The following is an 18,864-nucleotide window of genomic DNA, read 5'->3' as shown; positions in this document are numbered from 1 at the left end:
AGTGACAGAAAAAATATCCTAGGTAAACTGGTCTTCAGAAAGTTAGAGATCCCCCTCTCCAAAAAAAAAATAGTATTTTCAGATTCTGGAACCTATAAAGAAAATCCAGGATTACCATATCTTTTGAGGTTTGTATTCGGCACTCCTAAACTACCATAGTTTATAGGAAGGAAAAGGCTTATATGGAGTTGGCCAAAGAGGCTTTTTTTTATATGCATTTTATATTTACATATACAATGCTTTCCATATATTATAACACATTGGAATGTTATAGCGTTAGCATTTACCTTTGCTGTTAGACACCTAAATAATCTCTGGTGCATCCAGTTGCCTTCAGTTAGTTGGATTCCTCTGTACAATGGAAGTGCTGCATGATACTAAATAAATACACCTGTTTCTGGAAAGCCCCGAAGTTTGTTGGAGAACTCATTCAAACCAACAATATTATGAAGACTAAAAAGTTATCAAAACAAATCCAGGATGGAGAGTCTGCTTTCTGGGCAGTAATATCATCAAACAAAGTTTCAACATCATTTGAGGTACCAAATGATTATTATGAGGTATTCATAATAATAGGACAAATATGGTACATCCTCAACTTTGCTAAATTTATGCCGTATGTCAAAACACATTGGCAAGGATGGCAGCTGCATGGGCAGTTTGTTTTACTATTTTTGAAATAATTTTACAACATCAAATTGGAATGGAAGGAATGCAGTGAAAAATCACATAACAGATAATTCATTACAGCATCATTGTAATCCATTTTAACTCAAAGGAGTTGTCATTTGTGGTTGAGCTAATAAATCTCTCAAAGCACAAACAGATCTTTATTCAGTAACAGTTAACTTGGCTTTCAATCATTTTTTTGCCATTTAAAAGTGACAGGATAAACATGTGATAGTTTACTGATTGTTATGTATGCCCCAATACCCCAAACAGGTGGAATTGCAATGTTTACACTGGGCTTCAGTTAAATAATGACAACAGAAGATCATGAAATGAATTGGAGTGGAGAGGTCCTGGCACACTTATAACAGGGACAGATGACCTGTCATTGTTCATTTATATCCTCCTAGCTTACACATAAAAAAATGCTAGCCCATACAAAACTGCTAATCGGGCTTTCTTGTGGGGTCTCATTACCTGCATGCAAATGAAGTGTCCTCTTTAACAGCATGTTTGTTGTTTGATAGTTCTGACATTTTTGTGTTTTGAGAAAAAAAAACTGGAATTTCCCATTATCATGAATGTGTAACTAAAGCAAGAACAAAACGTTAAAGGTGGTGACAGAGGACAGAAACATGATCTCATGCTTGTCTGTAGGTGTGTTTGCCATAGCTGAGAACCACATTTTTCTATTTACTTCCAACAATTTAATTTGCTTTTTTTTGTATGATTGTTATTTATAGTGGATTTTCTTTTCATTATTGTTCCTTTTAGGCTTAGTCCCCATTCTTACATTTTAGAGACTATATGGTAAATGAGAAGTAAGATAAAATTAAACCAGTCAGTGGTTGTGAAAGAAGCAGCAGCTACGTAATAATACTGTGTTGGAATCTGTCACAGGAGAAATCTGTAGATCACCATTATTAATAAACAGGATTTACATAGTGCCAACATATTATGTAGCGCTGTTGCATGCTCTTGTAGCTAGTTGCATTTGAGTTGTGGTGGTTGCCCGCATGGTTCTTGGATGCAACATGTAGCTTTTGGTTGTCTGTGAGCTGCCTGCTGCTTTTATTGACTTGAATGGAGGTGTGTTCCAATCACAGTCCAGTGATTGGCCATTTCACGTCTCTGATTTGCCTGGATAGTTCTTTCTGATAAAGCTTCATTTAAGTTTCTCGTCATCCTGTATCAAATAAGACTTGCCGTGTCTCAACCACCTTTAGTTGTAGAGGTTACTCGTGCTAGAGGCTGGTTCTGGATGCAGGGGGGCATGCCAGTATAGAACATGTTAAGTTCTTGGTTCTGCAATAGGGCAAACACAGGACTTTTGGGTGGGAATTCTTAAGTAGCAATGATAAGAAAATTATATTCAGATGCCTGAATTGTGGATGTGGCCACATTACAACAGTTAGGGAGACCTAAAGTGGCATAATTTGATAAAATCTGAGCCCACTAATTGCATACACACAAATGTAGAGTACACAAGCTGCACACCACAGAGCCTGGTGTCATACCTCCTTCCTAGCACCCACACACTAACAGAGCGGGAGGGGGCACCGGAGAATGCACATGGTTGCTGAGCAGCCTGCAGGATGCCGAATATTGTGGAGAGTGGATATTTGTGTGCTGCTTGATTGCCACCTGGCTGATCCTTTCCCAGCTTGGATTTGAGGGGGCACTTGACAGATACCTTTTTGGTCACTGGCATCTCTAGGCTTGTGCCTACCATACCTAGAGCTAAATCTGCTCCTTACACACAATAGTGTAATAAATCCAAGCATAAAGTATATCTAAATGAAGGATATGCAGCTGGAGTATAGGTAAAATAGAATACCATTAGGGACCAGAGCTGTGAATAGAAGTTGGCAGAGAAGAGCAGCAGTACAGGGAATTAATGTTTAACCTTAATTTTCCAGCTATTTGGCTTTGGTGTATACTCTTTCCTCCCACCCCTTTTACCATTCCAACTAGTAAATTGTAAACATTGTGGTTTATTGGTCCATAAACAAAATAAAAATCTGTTTGTATATGTCTTATGAAATTGTTGGGGCTTTTATGCAAAATTACTCTCTTAAACTGTGGCAGTTTTTTTTATATTACGACCTTTAGACCTCAGTGTGTTAGGCATTTAGTATTAAGTCAAAGTGCTAGACTGAATGACTAAAAGCTTTGAAAATATATATCTAGATATTCAGTAAATCTTTTCATGGACAGCCCATGGGAACCCCTGGCCCTACTTCAGACTCGGTACTTTCTGAAGAATGAGACAAGAAAACTTTCTGCAGCTAGGGACACTCTGGTATTAAGTTAAGAGACCCAGGGATGTGAGTGGCACGACCGGGGATGCTACTTGTGATAACAGTCCAAAAGCACTGGGACACTGGCTATCATGTAAACGTTAATCACTTCCGTGTGGAATGTCTCAAGATGCATTATTCAGAGTGGTAATTTTTCTCCAGTTCCTTTAGTTTTTCACCTGGGAAATTGTTTAGGGAGAAATTTGCATTATTGGCCTGCATTTCTTCAAGCCCATCGAACTGTAAACTGTTCAGTCAAATGCTTTCCTGCCTATGTTGTGATCCCAAATTAAACTACTAGACCAAATGAAGAATTCAGCCACTCCTGCGGGGGTGAGTGCCGCATTTAATTTGTTTTGTAATAAAGATTTACAATACTTAGGCACTTGGTTGTAACATACTTTGTGTCGTAACTTGGTTAAATTGCTACATTTTTATTGCTGTCCATTACCGAGGTGGAGAGATGCCACAATACTTCTTATCCCTGTGACAGGCTGGAAGGGCAGGGCAAGAAATCAAAGTATTGGCTGTCACTGAAGTGGAAATTCACAGAGAGTAGTTGAACTTAACAGTGGTTCTAAACCTTTACTATTTTACTGGCAAAAAACTGTTAGTTTGTCATCTGTGTCCCCTACTCTATTGCAGAGAATTCCAACGTGCACATCCTTGCTTCGAGACGTGCATATAGGCAATTCATGTACTAAAGTATGCACTGTTGTGCAAGTGTGCCAACTGGCTAATTCTGCTTCTTCTATGGAGTGTCAGTAGTATGTATTGCTGAATATACAGGTCAGGGGTTATGCAGAGTTAAGTATAGTGCAGGAGTCAATAGTAAATAACAAAACACAGTGGACAGGAGCAATGTGTCATGACTTGTGACTATGCAATGCACACGTGTCAGGAATAAGTAACACAGAGTGAAGGGCTCAGGAATAGGAAACACACATTTCCCTGTCCGTCCCTCCTAGGTAGAATTATACATTTTCATAAACCATTTCAGGGATTAAAAATGTTATTTACAAATTCCAAGTTACTATTGCTCTGAAATAAATATGTTGCATTTGTATTTTTTCTAGGGCCTTGAAAGCTATGACAGCTTCAGTCTTTCAAGTCTAATGTCTTATCTGCTGACCATCCATCTAAGAGAGGGACGAAATCTTGTCATCAGAGATCGCTCAGGTAATCGGGCTACCCAGGTGTTTGCACAATGTAATATTTATCCGTCATTTAAATGCCAGTTAATATGGAACATCAGTCATATATATATATATATATATATATTAATTAGTATTTGGGAGGATTTTCCCTTCTTATCTCCACAGCAGTTGTCGGTGGTAGTGTTTTGCTGTTTTCATAGGGGTCCATAGCAAAATGTTTAAAGCCTACCTGGGATAGTGGGAAGAGTTAGAACATTTTAAGGTGTGACCCTCATTTCTTGTACAAGTCCTAGAGACAGGAAAGTTTGAACTGTTGCTTAGTCTATTAATAAGTAATGGAAAAAAATCCTAAACTGGCATTAGATTAAAATAATCCTAGGAGGAACATGACACAAAAAACATGTAACACAAATGATACTACACTAAAATCCAATCAAATTAAAGCCTTGCACAGTTGTATAGACTCATCTGTTGCCTCATTCAGTATTATCTAGCCATCTTCTCCCCAGCCATATTGTCCTTGGCCAATAAACAAATATATTGAACAGATTAAGTTTCTAATATCGTAAAGGTCACCCTTTGAACACCACTGAAGGTGTCCTGTGTTATTTTGCTTTAGGACATTAATTGCAGGTTCTTTACCACCAGCCAGCCTTGTTTGTTAGTGCTGCCATTTCTTCCCCAGTGCACACCAGGCCAACATCTCCTTCTTTGCTTCACGGTCCAGTTCTGATGCATTTCCACCTTGTCCAGAATTACAATTTTCAGTAAATTGTGGTATAGAGAGAGTTGTTCTTTGGTATTCAATCCAATTATCTAAGTATGTTTGAGGGTTTTTTGCCCATTGCTTCAAAATATGTCTAAACAATTCATTCAAGTCAAACAATGGTTTTGTCTCTGCAGGGGTTGTTTTGCAAAATAACCATACAACTATTTGGTTGGTTGTGTCAATCGCCAGACTGGACCCGTGTCTGCTCATATACAGGCTGCTACTTGCGTAAATCAGAAGTAAATCCTGCGTTAAAAAAAGGAATATTATATTTATTTCTATCCATGCACAATCTGTAACTCTGTTACTGTCAGACATTAGTCTACCGCAGTGGCCTGGTTGTGTGTAGGCCATACAGATTTAGACTTGTGCTCCCCAAGTATCTGGCTTCAATTTACTTTCACCACAAAGGAGCCCTAAATAATTAGAAAATATTTTTTGTAGGCAACACCCATCTGTCTCAAATCTGTTAACAGACTCTCTCCCTGTCGCTTTTGGTCTCTTCAAGCAGTGACAGACCATCATTATCTGTTTATATCTTGATTATGGATATGCTTTAATTTGCTATTTCTTGTCAATGGAAAATCATTACAATAAACTGTAATTGATATAGGGCTTATCCATGTAGGTGGCCACACATCATAGTCAAAACTACAAATGATAAACATATAAAAGTGAATATACAAAATTTGACATTGAATATTTCATGGTGACAAGCAACATTTTACCTCTCGGGCTTTTTAGAAGATTGAGGTCAGTGATCGGATCTCCTATAAGAATGCCCCTCCCATCTCCCTTGCACTCCCTTGCCCCTCTGTTAGAGCAAAAAAAAAAAAAAATGTGTGAGCACCAAGCCCAAGATATGCTCCACATCAGACCTTATACAAGCAGAGCTTGTTCTGCATCTCAAAGTGGCCTGACCTAGTGATTATCTGCTCAGGCCCATGCACGGTATCCTTGACTGGGTACTAAGGATTCAGTGTAGCTGAGAGGAGAATATAAATGGTGAATTTTGGTGTGTGAAGGGGCAGTTCTTACAAAAAAAGCATGTATCTTTGCCTGAAGGTGAAAATGATGGATTTGATTTTAAAATGTAGCTTGAGAAATTTTTCCTTAAGAAGACACTGTTCTTTGGATTTTTCAGGGACAGTTTTTGTATAAAAGGACCTCAACCAACCACACCTCACCACACTATGATTTCCCCACTGCTCCTTCCTCTGCCTCAGCCAGTGGCAAATAACTGGTGCTTCCTGTGCCATGTTATCTTCTTTGTATGATAGTGCCTAGGTCTAGTGGCCAGTAGCCAGTCCTGAACAATGTTCTGTAGAATCCCTGGGGCCCAGCAGCTATTTTGGTGCCTAGGTGAATGGATGAAGGAGCAACAGGAGTGTTCTGGTGATGTTAGTATTGGTGGGTCGGAGAGGCCCCATTATGTTGTCAGTTTTCCCTAAGTGAGCAATGAAAAATTGGCTCTTTGGTGGTCTAGATAGTTCTTACCCTACACAAGTCACCCATAAACGATTTCTACAGTAGTTATTTTGTGCTGTGTTTTAAACAGGAAGCTTTTAACTTTTAGGAAATTCCTCTTTCCAGTTCTAGCAGAAAGTCAGGTTTGCTCTGTTATCTCTTGCCCTCGGAGATTATGTGTTTCATTTCGCAAGAACCAAATTGAAATCCAAATGTGTGAGGAGTATTCGCAACCACACTTCTAATTTGCTACATGTGTCATATATTCTGACATGTGTAGCATATTGTTAATTTTATGACAAGCATGCAAATAAACTGTGAGCTTATTATGCTTCAATGACTTAGAAATAATCAAGACCGTACATGAGATGCAGTGGAGTTTGGGAAGGGGCTTACACCTTGACCCTCTTATGTTCATAAAAGACATTAGATCGCTTGATTGAATAAATAATAATAATTAAAGTCATTTTGAAGGGTTTGTATCAGTTTTCTATACCCCACCACACAATGGTATATAACATTTCCAGAAAATTCTTCAGTGGCTTTTAGTTTTTAAATAAACATATGTAAGTGGCTGCCAAAACAGCCTTGCAAAAGCTCCTGGTTGCCAAGTGGTTGAAATAGGGAACCGCACTGCAAAACTACCATCTGTATACATAAGCCTTATATTATTGGTTTTGTATTAAATCACTTTGAATACCCAGTTATTTTCTATATATAATAAAGGGGGATTTGATATTACATGATTGGATACTTTGACAATATATTAAATAAAGCTTTGCATGACTGGATACTTTCACAATATATTAAATAAAGCTTTCCCTTCAATAAATCAGCCTTACCATATCAGCCATATGGTGCTTGTACTGTTTCCAGTATTCAAGGTCCAGTATTATCTAATATGATTAAATGCATGAGCTTAAATACTGTGGATTTGGTGTGATCCTAAGTACCACTGTAAGGAAAGCTATATGAACAATATTAGCTAAACCTAATTCACCACCCCTACACATGAATTCAATGTACACTGGTAATTGCTGAAAAACTTGTATAGGAGAAAAACATTGTGGCTTGATTATGGTAAAGATACAGCACAATCTAACATATTATACTTCTATATCTACATAATAGTTATATTGACTAGAAACACACCCTACCTACAAAAAAGCTCTTCCTATTCAGTCCGCCATTGTGTGATTGGTTGTCTTGTGTTTTAAGGAATTTTCATGAATTCTTATGAGGCTTACCCTAGCCTTAAAGTAGCCTTAAAGTAAATATAGAAGACATTTTGAATGACATCATTTCAATAGTTTACTATAACAAATATTGCCCTAATTTCATTTTTTAGGGATTTAAAGCAATTATTTAAAGTACTATTACTTTTTGTTTTCTTTACTCTGCCTAATATACAATTCAGAAGAGTAGTAAGGATTAACCAGAGGATAAACACAATAAAGGTGATAAAATGTCTCCATCTAGTGGGTTTTTTACAAAACTGCAGTTACCAGTGAAAACACTTGAAACACAGAAATTCTAAAGTCACACCCTCACATTAAGAATCAGTAAAAAGCAACAAGCACATAATGCATATTATAGTATTATAGTAGATATTCTTATCAGTGCAGTTGCAATTTTTCTGGATCATTTTTAATGGTTTAATGTGTGACTCTAAGTACATTTTGTAAAAAGATTCATTGAAATTTACTATACCTTGTCACTTCATTCACTACAAAACACAGTACAACTAAGATTATTATGTGGATGGAAAAAAGAGAACAAATAATTTTATTCTTCTAAATTTTTGGTTTTCTGTCCAGTATTTATTACTGAAGAGGTCTCCATCTTGTGGACTTTTGTAGAACTGCAGTTACTAGTGAAGTGCCAACTTTGTAGTTTGTATGATCAGGCCAGTCATTATTGCTGAAAAGGACAGGCGATGTTTCTTCTGCAATAATGCAACTTGATTGCTCCGGTTTCTGGCAAAATGCTGAGCCGTGCAGCGTCCACTTTCCCAGCTTCCCGATATTGATGTCATCCCGGCACAGCCAATCAAGGTGGCTGAAGGTCATCCAGGAAGGGAAGAATGGAAGTAAGATGGCGGCACCTAGCAGTAGAACATGGGCAGGTGAGTTGGCCTGTTTAGTTCTACTTTATTATATGATTATATGTTACACCTTTCCAGGTAAATTTGTGTTAGAGTCGAGTGGCTGAAGTTACAATCTTCGGCATGGTGTTTTAGCAGTAGGAAATCTAACCCTGCCCACTTAACATTTACTGCAATGGTTGCCAACCTTTTGGACGTGACGGACCACTAATTTAACGGACTCCGGACCGCACATGTGCGGGGAGACATGTGTTACTCAAAGGGGTAGACACTTCCCCCAGAGTGATGTCATGATGCCAAAACCCGCCCCTTCTCTCATCGCAGGTCTGACTTGAGCATGAGATCCATATGGGGGACATGGCTCACGGCTCTGGGCAGTGCGCCCCCCAGCGGGGTCCTTTATCCTGATTTACGCGTTAATCTTCACTCTCCCACTCAACATCCACAGCGTACTTAAAGTGTACTTATTATGGCTACTTAAAGCGGACCTAAACTAAAATTTTTACCTTGCGTAAAAGGATTGACAACCCTTTTATGTAAGGTAAAACTAACCTTCTTTTTTGTGTAGGGGGAGGTGTGAGGTGAGGAGTTTAAAACCTTTTTATTTAAAAAAAGGGTAAAGCACCTTTCCTTCTCGTAGCAGCCATAAAGACCGATTGCAAACGCAGAGCCTCCTGCAATACATACGTAACATATCCCAGGCCTCTGGCTGCTCCTTCTGCGCATGCCTGATCTTGGCTATACGTAGGCGGAGCTTTTTCTTCAAAAAGAATATGCTGATCTCGCACATGGGCAGTGAGTCTCGTCAATGAATCTCGGGCCTGCTCAGTGTGAGATTGGGTGAGTAGGAAGAAGGCGAAGGAAGATGGTGAGGCCTGGCGCTTCCTCTGTGCTGAGATGAAGGAGAATTCAAGGACAACGTGGCACCCAATCCAGGAAACCTCCGGAGAAAACGAAGATTGAGTTTTTTTTTTTAGTTTATTCTTCTTTAAAGGCATGAAGGGGACATTAAATAAGGTGAAGTGCACTTGGTCGGGGCCCTATAAGCCAATAGAGGAATATAATACCTTCCTGTACACATTCAGGTACACAACTCACCTCAGGAAAACTCTACTGTGCACTCAGATTAACATAACAAGAACAGTGACTTCAGAGTGGATTTTGCAAAACATAAAGTACAGAAAGGTGAATGATACATACATATAAGACAATAAGTGAATACATTGCCACTGACTTGGCACTTTACGGTCCATAGTCTACCTTTATCATAATATGATAACAGGTTACCATTACAATACATTCCTATGTAAATATACAGTAGAACATACAGAGTACAGGTAGCCCCTGGGTTACGGACATCCGACATATGGACGCTTCCTAGATATGAATGGGGCTTCCCTGCTCGCTTGTGTGCAGGACAGAGGCTTGAAGGGGGGCGGTTTTCATGACTTGCAGAAGAAATCTTTTGCTAAACACAGCTGAGGTTCTGGGTGATCTTAGAGGGGTGAGCTCTTTCTGCAGCCTCTTGTAACTCTTTAGTGACCAAGACAAACTCTTTAGTTTCTTTTTGCATATCAAAGCACAGCTTGCTCCAGAAGTTAATGAATGTCTAGGCTCCATAAAGTTTTTTTTTTGCCTTTGATTAACTCACAGTGAGAATTTTATACAGTAACTGACACCACGCTGCCTAATAATATGTTGAGACAAACATCTGCCCTATTTACATTAAATAAAATAATGTACCTGTTCCGACTTACATATAAACCCAACTTAAGAACAAACCTACCATCCCTATCTTCTATGTAACCTGAGGAGTACCTGTAATTTAAAACACGCTAGATTCCGATCCACAACATTACAGTATGAGCAGGACAGACATGGCAGCCATTTTGAAGTCTGGATGTGCTAATGAGGCATTTAACCATAAAATTCACTCACATTCAGTTTATTCACTAAAAGCTTCTATAAACACTTATAGTCACTACATTACAAGTTATAGATGCTATATTGATAAAGAAATAAAGGTTTTAGAAGATTTTGTCATAGAGCCTTACCTCAGAAATTTACCTCAGAAAAACTCCTCTGAGGACTGAACCAAAACCTCATCACAAAGGGGGAGGTTGGGAAAGACTAGAGGGGTATTATAGTTTGACAGAACTTTCCTCAATTATAAAAAAAGATATTACCTAAAATGTTTAATTGTGTGTGTTTGACGTCATTTATAACCTGTATGAATGTATTAACAAAAACAATAGCATAGAATGTGGTGTATTATTCCTGGAGAATGAATAGGCACAGTCCCAGGGCCTTATTTTTTTACAAACCAATTTTAATTAATTGCAGCCCAGAAATAATTTGATGAATATTAATATATACAATTGAATGCTGTGATATAAAGAATTATATTAATACTTAGGGCAGGCTGTATACTAGACGGTGAATACTTATTGAAGACATTTAATATTAATAAACAGTCATTATATAGCGCCAACATATTACACAGCACTGTACATTAAAAAGGGGTTGCAAATGACAGACTCAGACTTGCTTGCTAAACATCCAGGGGGGACAGTTGCTCGGGAATGTGATGGGAGAATAGGCAGGTTGTGTCCATATGGGGGACAGAGACATGGACCACCAAAATTATCTCGTTGACCACCAGTTGGTGACCGATACACTAACACACATTATGGTAGCCAGGGGCAGGCATAGGGAGGTGCATGGTGCACCACAGCATGGGGGACCTGTCCTCTCCTTAGATAATAGGGGACCCCACAGGTCATTGCTACCCACGGTTGGCTACGTCTACTACTGCACATTACAGCACATTTCTGTAACATACCGTTAAATTATACGGTGTGAACAAACCCTAAATAGACACCTGACCCATTTTTCCTGAAGCAGTACATGGCAGTGTGTTATTGTATATTCCAGTACACTGCCGGTGCATGTGATGTAGTCGTACTTTCTTTTAGTTCATTGGCATGTCATTCTAATATGCACCTGTGCCATTATATGCAAGACATAAATGTGAAGCCAGTCTCTTGTCTTTTCATTTCCATCCAGTTTCATTTTAAAATGAACTACACTGAATAATAGGAAACATTTAACTGTAAATTGTGTGACAAAAGTTATAAAAACACCTGAAATTGTTTTTCTATTCAATATATTGGTAATTCTGCTTCCCTCTGTAGCCACCCAGGAGCTTTTGTTAAAACTTTTGAAGAATACAAAAATTTCACATTTTATTAATGTGGGGCAGCATGGTGGCTCAGTGGGTAGCACTATGGCACAGCGCTAGGTTCCAGGTTCAAGACTCGGCCAGGACACTATCTGCATGGATTTTGTATGTTTCCCCCGTGTTTGTGTGGATTTCCTCCCGTATTCCAAAAACGTGCATTTAGGTTAGTTGGCTTCCCCCCAAAATTGTCCTTAGACTGTGGTAATGACGTATGACTGTGGTAGGGACATTAGATTGTGAGCTCCTTTGAGGAACAGCTGCTGACATTACTATGGACTTTGTACAGCACTGCGTAATATGTTGGCGCTATATAAATACTGTGTAATATTTATAAAAAGGAATGCAAATATGTGCACATTGCTTAAGCTGAACTTCTAACGCATTTACTGGACATAAAGCTGTGGACGGATTGGTTGGGACTCTTGGCGCTTGAAAAATTGGTTTATGCCTCATGAAAAAGGGAATAAAGGAAAATCAATTGTTCTGCATTCCTTTTGATATGTTCTTAAATGAAGTAACCGTGAAAAAGATAAAGTATTGCTCATTCTACACAGATATTCTAAAATGGCATGGACCAATTTGTTGGTAAAAAAGAATAAATAATTGGATTAGAGTGATTTTGTAAACTATTTTGAGGAACGTTTTCTATATTTAGTAGCACATGTCTCCAATTCTGCAATTAGGTATTCATGTGAATTAAATGCAGAAAAATCAGTCAGACATGGTACCATTGTGCTTCCTGCATTGTACATGAACCAAAGGTAGAAGAAAAAAGCTGTTTTAGGAGATCAGAAAAAGTTGCTCATTGCACAAGGAACACCTAGCAAGGTCTGGAGGAACCATAGGGTTCCACAGAACCCTGGTTGAGAAACATTGGCCTGAAGCAAAGTGTGCTATTTGTTTAATACAGAGTAATCAATGATGAGGGTACCTATTACTTGTGAGTTTCAACATATTTCAGTGAAGGTTGTTGTTGTTTTGCGTATGTGATTGTTTTTTTTTTTTGAGATACCAACAAATTTGTCCACATTATGTAGTAAGGAATTAATACAGAAAGCTCTTTTTCTTGAAAAAGTCATATTTCACCTATAACTAAAATTTTAGGTGAATACTAAATGAATACTAGTGAATTGTAGGACCCTTTGTTTTATATCATAGGATGGATTCAGATACACTACATTTTAAATTTTATGGAGGTTTGTGTCCTGGCAAAATAAAGAGCGTCACTTTATTGAAACACAGTTTTCTACAGTGAATTAATTAGATGCAATGCTGACCCGCTGGTAAGCTTAAAAAAAAAGGTTGGCTGTGTATGTGAGAGACACAGAACACTGTCTTTGCTTTTTCACAGATCAAAACACACCGTAAACATTATTGTGGCCTTATCCTCCCATCTATTTCAGCACTGTGTAAAAGTGGCTACTGCGGGGGGTAATGAAGTGATGAAGAACTGAGACATCTATTTCATAGCGGAACTAAATGAATTGGGCTTATCGCTGCAGGAAGACTTTGATGTTCAGCATTGTGCTCTGCTTTAATTCTTATCCTTTACTACTGTAAGAGACCAGGAAGTTGAGCTCTGTGTTTTCACACTGTTTTCTGCAGCATTTTTTAAATTGACCTTTCTTTATTCCGTCTGAACTTTACAACAAGTGAATCATAGTGTGCTGTGCCTAACAATTTTACAGTTTTTTTCTGTGGGTTTTCATTTCCTTTTTTTTTCTCTTTCTCAGAAGTATACATATTTTTTTTTTGTATTTTACTTTGTATAGTGTTTGTATGTTATTAGGTTTTTTAGAGATGTGTCTAAATGATCTCCGCCCTTAGCAAAGATCATGGAATTGGCAAATGGCATTATTAAAGCGGACCTATCAACATATATTTTACCTTAAATAAAGGGTTGATAACCCTATATAAAGAAAAATGTGGGTGTTTTTTTTTTTTTTCATTAAATGCCTACGTCAGACATGAGCGAAGCCAGGAGGCTTCGGGCGGCATCATTATTTTTTTTTTACGAATACAGCAGGGTTCTTCGCCCCATGGTTTGGAACAATTTATTACTGAATGACAAAAAAACATTAAAATGGCTGCATGATGCATGAATGATTGCTGTACATACAGCACCGGTCTGCTCAATGGAGAGGGGAGGGGGAGAACGACGGAGCGGCAAACTGCTGCGCACTGACCCCTTCACTTGCATTACAATTTGTTTGTCGTCCGGTTTTACTGCCACGTCCTTTATTGAGAAAGCTGTGCAAGGCACCCCATTCCGCCAACTATGATCAGATACAAATTTTACTGGATCTAAAATTGGATATGTATTCAAAACAAAATGCAAGGTTTTATTTAATAATTCAATTGGAGTGATGAAGATTGTGAAAAGAAGGAACCATGGAAGAGAAAACATAAGAGTGAATGTATCTTTCCATACAGGTGTGACATAAGCTGATGCCAGGCAAACATATTTAAAGTTTTGTATTGATAAATACAAGTTGACACCTGTCATATAATCTGTGTTGCCCCTTTTTAAACATTACCAAACATTCTTAGAATTTCGTAGCATTTTTTTTTTTTGTATTTATATTTACTTTCTAAATGCTAATTTAAAATAAATGGTTGGTGACTATTTTGGTGTTGCTCGTAATACTGCATATTTTGTGATTTATTTAATGCTTTGACATCTATCTCATGTGAGCTGCTTTTTGCTGTCCTAAGTTCATTACCTAAATATTTTTAATGACATTGATGATATTTGAGCACGTGGGTTTGTCTGGTGCCTTTATCATGTTGTCTCTGTGTTGGCACCCAGGTGACACGCTGTCACCAGCTTCATCTGTGAGCGGGCTGTGTGTCCCGTCGCTGTAGATCAGCCTCACATAAGCAGCTAGTTGAGATGTTACTGTGGCTTGACAGTAAGACAATATGGTGAGATGCAGCAGCTCCGTGTGTTCCTCCTCAATTATTCTCTTCAACAATTAACACTGTGCTAACCTGACACATTTCCTCGTCCCGTCTTTGTAAACCATTGCCCCTTCTTCTATTAATTCTAGGCATTAATATTTCCTTTCACACAAGTGCCGCCATTCACCCGTCAAGCGGTGTGAACATTATGTAGCTGTCAAGATGCCTAGGGATTACCCAGCATGCATTGCCTGTGAGAAAGTGACACCATAGAGGCCTACATTTGAGATGTTTATTTTGAAAGTAAGCTGACAGGCATGACGCCCTGATCCCCGAGTAGCAATCTCATTTAATTAAAGCTCTCTTTTTATTAGAGATTTTCCCACTGTTTCTTTTCTTTCCATTTAATAAATATAGCTTAAAGATTGTTGGTCTGCCCTTTTGGCAAATGTGCTGCAAGGAACTTGGGATAAACAGTCCTCCGTGTTCTATACCTTTATATATGAAACAAAAACACTGTATGTTAGATCTTTGGGGGTTGTGGGCTTTTCTTCTATGTTGAGATTCCTCTGTTGCTCAAGCAGAGACATATATATTAGTGAAAGTGATTATTGTCCTATGCAGTACATGATGGGCACTACTAAAATGTAAAAATGTTTTTTGTTAATTGAGAGTCAATTAAACATCCGAGCTGAGCAAGAAGGGGGTGCATACTTCCTAGCGGAGTGGAAAGATGTATTGATACATTGATACGTTGTTGATAAATTATGTTCAGCCATCAACATTTGATTTGAGGAACGTGTAATGAAAGACGTTGAATGTTGCATTAGCTACAAATTTCAAGTTACATGATAATGGTGGTGCTTGAAGGAGGCAGTCCATCAGTAATGCCTGCATAGAAGAGATGAAAAATACAAGCCATGCTGTTCCTATAAAGGATCAGCCATACCTATTATGAGGATGGACCAGATAGGATTGTGTAAATGTCTAGTTGTGTACTGCTACTTCTTCATTTTTTTAACCTTTGTAGTATTCGCTTTGAGCTGGTTCCTAAGAACAGACAAGTCAAAATATTCTAAAAAGCCACAATATGCAATGTGGGGATTGATCCATTCAAAATGTTCCACAATGTCAAAGATATAATCAATTTATTTTCTAATATAGATCCTGGAGTTTTTTTTTGTTTTTTTTTTTGCATATGTGCTAGTTCAGACTGTTGTGTGTGTTTTCCCTCCAAGTGATACCTCTGCAGTTTACCACTGTCAACCAGTCCTCAACTGCCCCGGTTATCATTGAAATGAATAGAAGCAAAAATGTTCTTTTGTATATTTTGACATGTCAAGGATTTATTCATGCAGATTTGTTATCGTAAGGTTCATTTTAAGTGCTAATAACAATATGCCTATGATTTTTAGGTGTATTAGGTTTAGAATATAAATATATATGAATATAAAAGTAAAATATTAACCACAACTATATATTTGCAATTGTTGTCTCTTTGGGGAAGGGTCCTCCCCTCCTAGTTGGTAGTTGCACCTTAAAATTCCTTGTTAACAGGCCTTTGTATGTAAATGACTACAATATGTAACATCAAATTTAATATCAATCTGCAATTGTCAACAAACTTTGGTTATTGTCTGCATCAGGAATACACTAACTGAATATTTTAACTGCTACATTATTAAGCCATAATATATATTTTATTGTGTTTTGTTCTGGCCGCCACAGGCACCAGTGATCCTTATGTGAAGTTCAAGCTAAACAAGAAGACTTTATATAAAAGCAAAGTTGTCTACAAGAACCTGAATCCGGTGTGGGATGAAGTTTTTGTATTGCCTATCCAGAATCTGGACCAGAAGCTGCAGATTAAGGTGATTTCAATAACTCTAGTATTTTTGATGATCATACTGTACATTTAAATGAAGAACATTTCATTTTTCATGTTCTTGAAGAACAACTCATAAATGGGTTAGTACCGTAATACCCAAACTGCATTCTGAACAAAGTCTTCCTCTGGAAACTAGTGTATGATTTGGCACTGCTGAGTGGTTTCTCCATCTTTTCTTCTACATGTCACTGTAGCCAGGTTCTGATCTATTTCCTGTAAAGTAGTTTCTCATAGTGATAGACTCCCTTTTCTGCTCAGTTCAGATGTATGACAAACCAGGGACTAGGTGATCTTAGCTTTGATAAAGGCTGTTCTGCAGGTGAAACATGGGATCTGTGACAGGTTTTAGACAAAATTTGGCCCCTGGCAAAAATGAATTGGAGGTGACAAATGCACAGGATCCCAGTTCCCTGCATGTCCTGCCATTTTGTCATTTTGGGCCCTGGAAAAAGTGAGGATTTTTACCCCCCTAATTCTGAGCCTATGTTTGTATATAACTTTGACCTGCTTTGTACCAGTTACAAGAAATACTGTATGTTTACTTCTCTTTAACCTTAGTCAAATTTTTTCTTTAATGGTAACACTGATCAAAGTAATAAAACATTTTTTGGGTCTGGTTCTCATAGATTGCATATAAATTAATTTCCTTTTTGCTAGACAATATCAACAATTACAATTAAAAAAAACTTTATTTAAATTCAGCAATCCAATGAACAGGATAGATATGAGGCACAGGGTCCATTTTATGTTGGACATCTCTAACCTAGAGAGTAGGTCACATATGGTAACTTGGGGTGGATACCATTTGAATTAAGGTTTTACGATAAATGTTTTACTCAGTATACTTTTTGGTAATGCTGACATGAGCTCTGCTAATTCATTGATGATGAATTCTGACAATGGTAAAATTGTACAATCATTTCTTCTTGATGTATGCAAAATCTGTTTGTGTTGGTATTATCTTCAAGGTCTATGATCGGGATTTCACAACTGATGATTTTATGGGAGCTGCTGTACTGGATCTCCAAGAGCTTGAACTAAACAAGTAAGTTATAAAATACTCAGCAATTAGTGGCTTATTCAGTGAGTTTGTGATTGCCATCTGCTATGTTTTGGCTTTTTTTGAATATGAATCGATGAAGACCTATTCTGTCCTTGGAGGTGAATAAACCAGCAAATGGTATGCAACCTCTCTGCAGGTCCATTATGCACATAGAACACTGTGAATTTTCTTTGATAATTTTGCTACAACTGTCTGTAAAAGAATAGTCAGGGAAAATATGTAAAATTGCAGGATAAGCTGTTTTAAAGTGAATCCTCTCATATTCTCACCTGAAAATGTTACGCTAAACTCTAGGACTGTGGCTTAATACATGAATGAAACACATCAATGGGAGATGCTTTATTTGCCAAAGAAGTGGTATTTTTGTCAATTTAGATTTGTACAACTCAGCCACACAGCACAGTCCTTTCCAGCAGGGAACGATACAAGATTTTTCTTCATTGCAATAAAGTAACCCAGGTCTTATACCTCTCTCTGCTATTAACTGAGCAGTGAAAGAAAAAGCAACATACTAATCTAAACTCTCTGCTGCTCTATTCCTTCTTCCTATCAGCATGTTCCTTGTTAGCACATGAGCACAGTAGCACAAATGATTTTGTGTTGCTTCTTAGTTCCCCAGTCATGCACATCCAATAATCTCAACATTTTCCATCATTGACCTGAAACACGTAAACCCCCTGATTTATATGCTACATATTTGTTCTGGATCAGTAACTCAAAGACCCTAAAACAATGGTGGGGTTGGTAACTAGCATTTTTGTTAGGTTCATAATGGCAACATCTATTTTATTATTTTTTGCTACCACAGGTTTGCCAGTCAAAAGCACATCATAACCCTGGTTATAAAATGGTTGAAAATGTCTGGTTTAAGTTTCAAGATAAGTCAGGCATAGTAGTGTTAATATTTAATCATCAGTTCAGGGCAAGAAATATGCTAGGGGTTTAACTAGGAAGGGTATCTATTTAAGTACAGTGGTATTCTTGATATGAAGCTTGGTGGCTCAGTGGCTGGCACTCTGGCCTTTGCATCAATAAGGTCCTAGGATTGAGTCTTGCCCAGTACACTATCTGTATGAAGTTTGTACTTTTCCCCCTGTGTTTGCGTGGGTTTCCCCCTGGGACTATGGTAGGGACATTAGATTGTGAGCTCCTTTTAGGTACAGTTAGTGACATGACTATGGTTTTTGTAAAGCTCTCCGTAAAATGTTTGCCATATATATATAAATACAGTTATTAATAGTTAACAAATATAATAATAATTCCACATTCGTTTCACACAAACTTTGTCAGCACTAACTTTCATTT

General features: G+C 37.9%; 1 protein-coding gene across 1 annotated transcript in view; it reads left to right on the top strand.

Annotated features, from left to right (window-relative positions):
• MCTP2 (multiple C2 and transmembrane domain containing 2) overlaps window positions 1-18,864 on the top strand; it is a gene marked incomplete in the record, with an annotated part of 128,402 nt that overhangs the window by 46,811 nt on the left and 62,727 nt on the right. The window contains 3 exon segments of the mRNA XM_072402684.1: window positions 4,046-4,148; window positions 16,337-16,479; window positions 17,465-17,541. Coding sequence (XP_072258785.1) covers window positions 4,046-4,148; window positions 16,337-16,479; window positions 17,465-17,541 — 323 coding nt within the window.

The sequence above is a fragment of the Pyxicephalus adspersus genome, chromosome 2, assembly GCF_032062135.1.
Source record: "Pyxicephalus adspersus chromosome 2, UCB_Pads_2.0, whole genome shotgun sequence".
Taxonomy (NCBI): Eukaryota; Metazoa; Chordata; class Amphibia; order Anura; family Pyxicephalidae; genus Pyxicephalus; species Pyxicephalus adspersus.
Note: the sequence above shows the minus strand (reverse complement) of the source record. Positions and strands in the feature narration are given on the sequence as shown.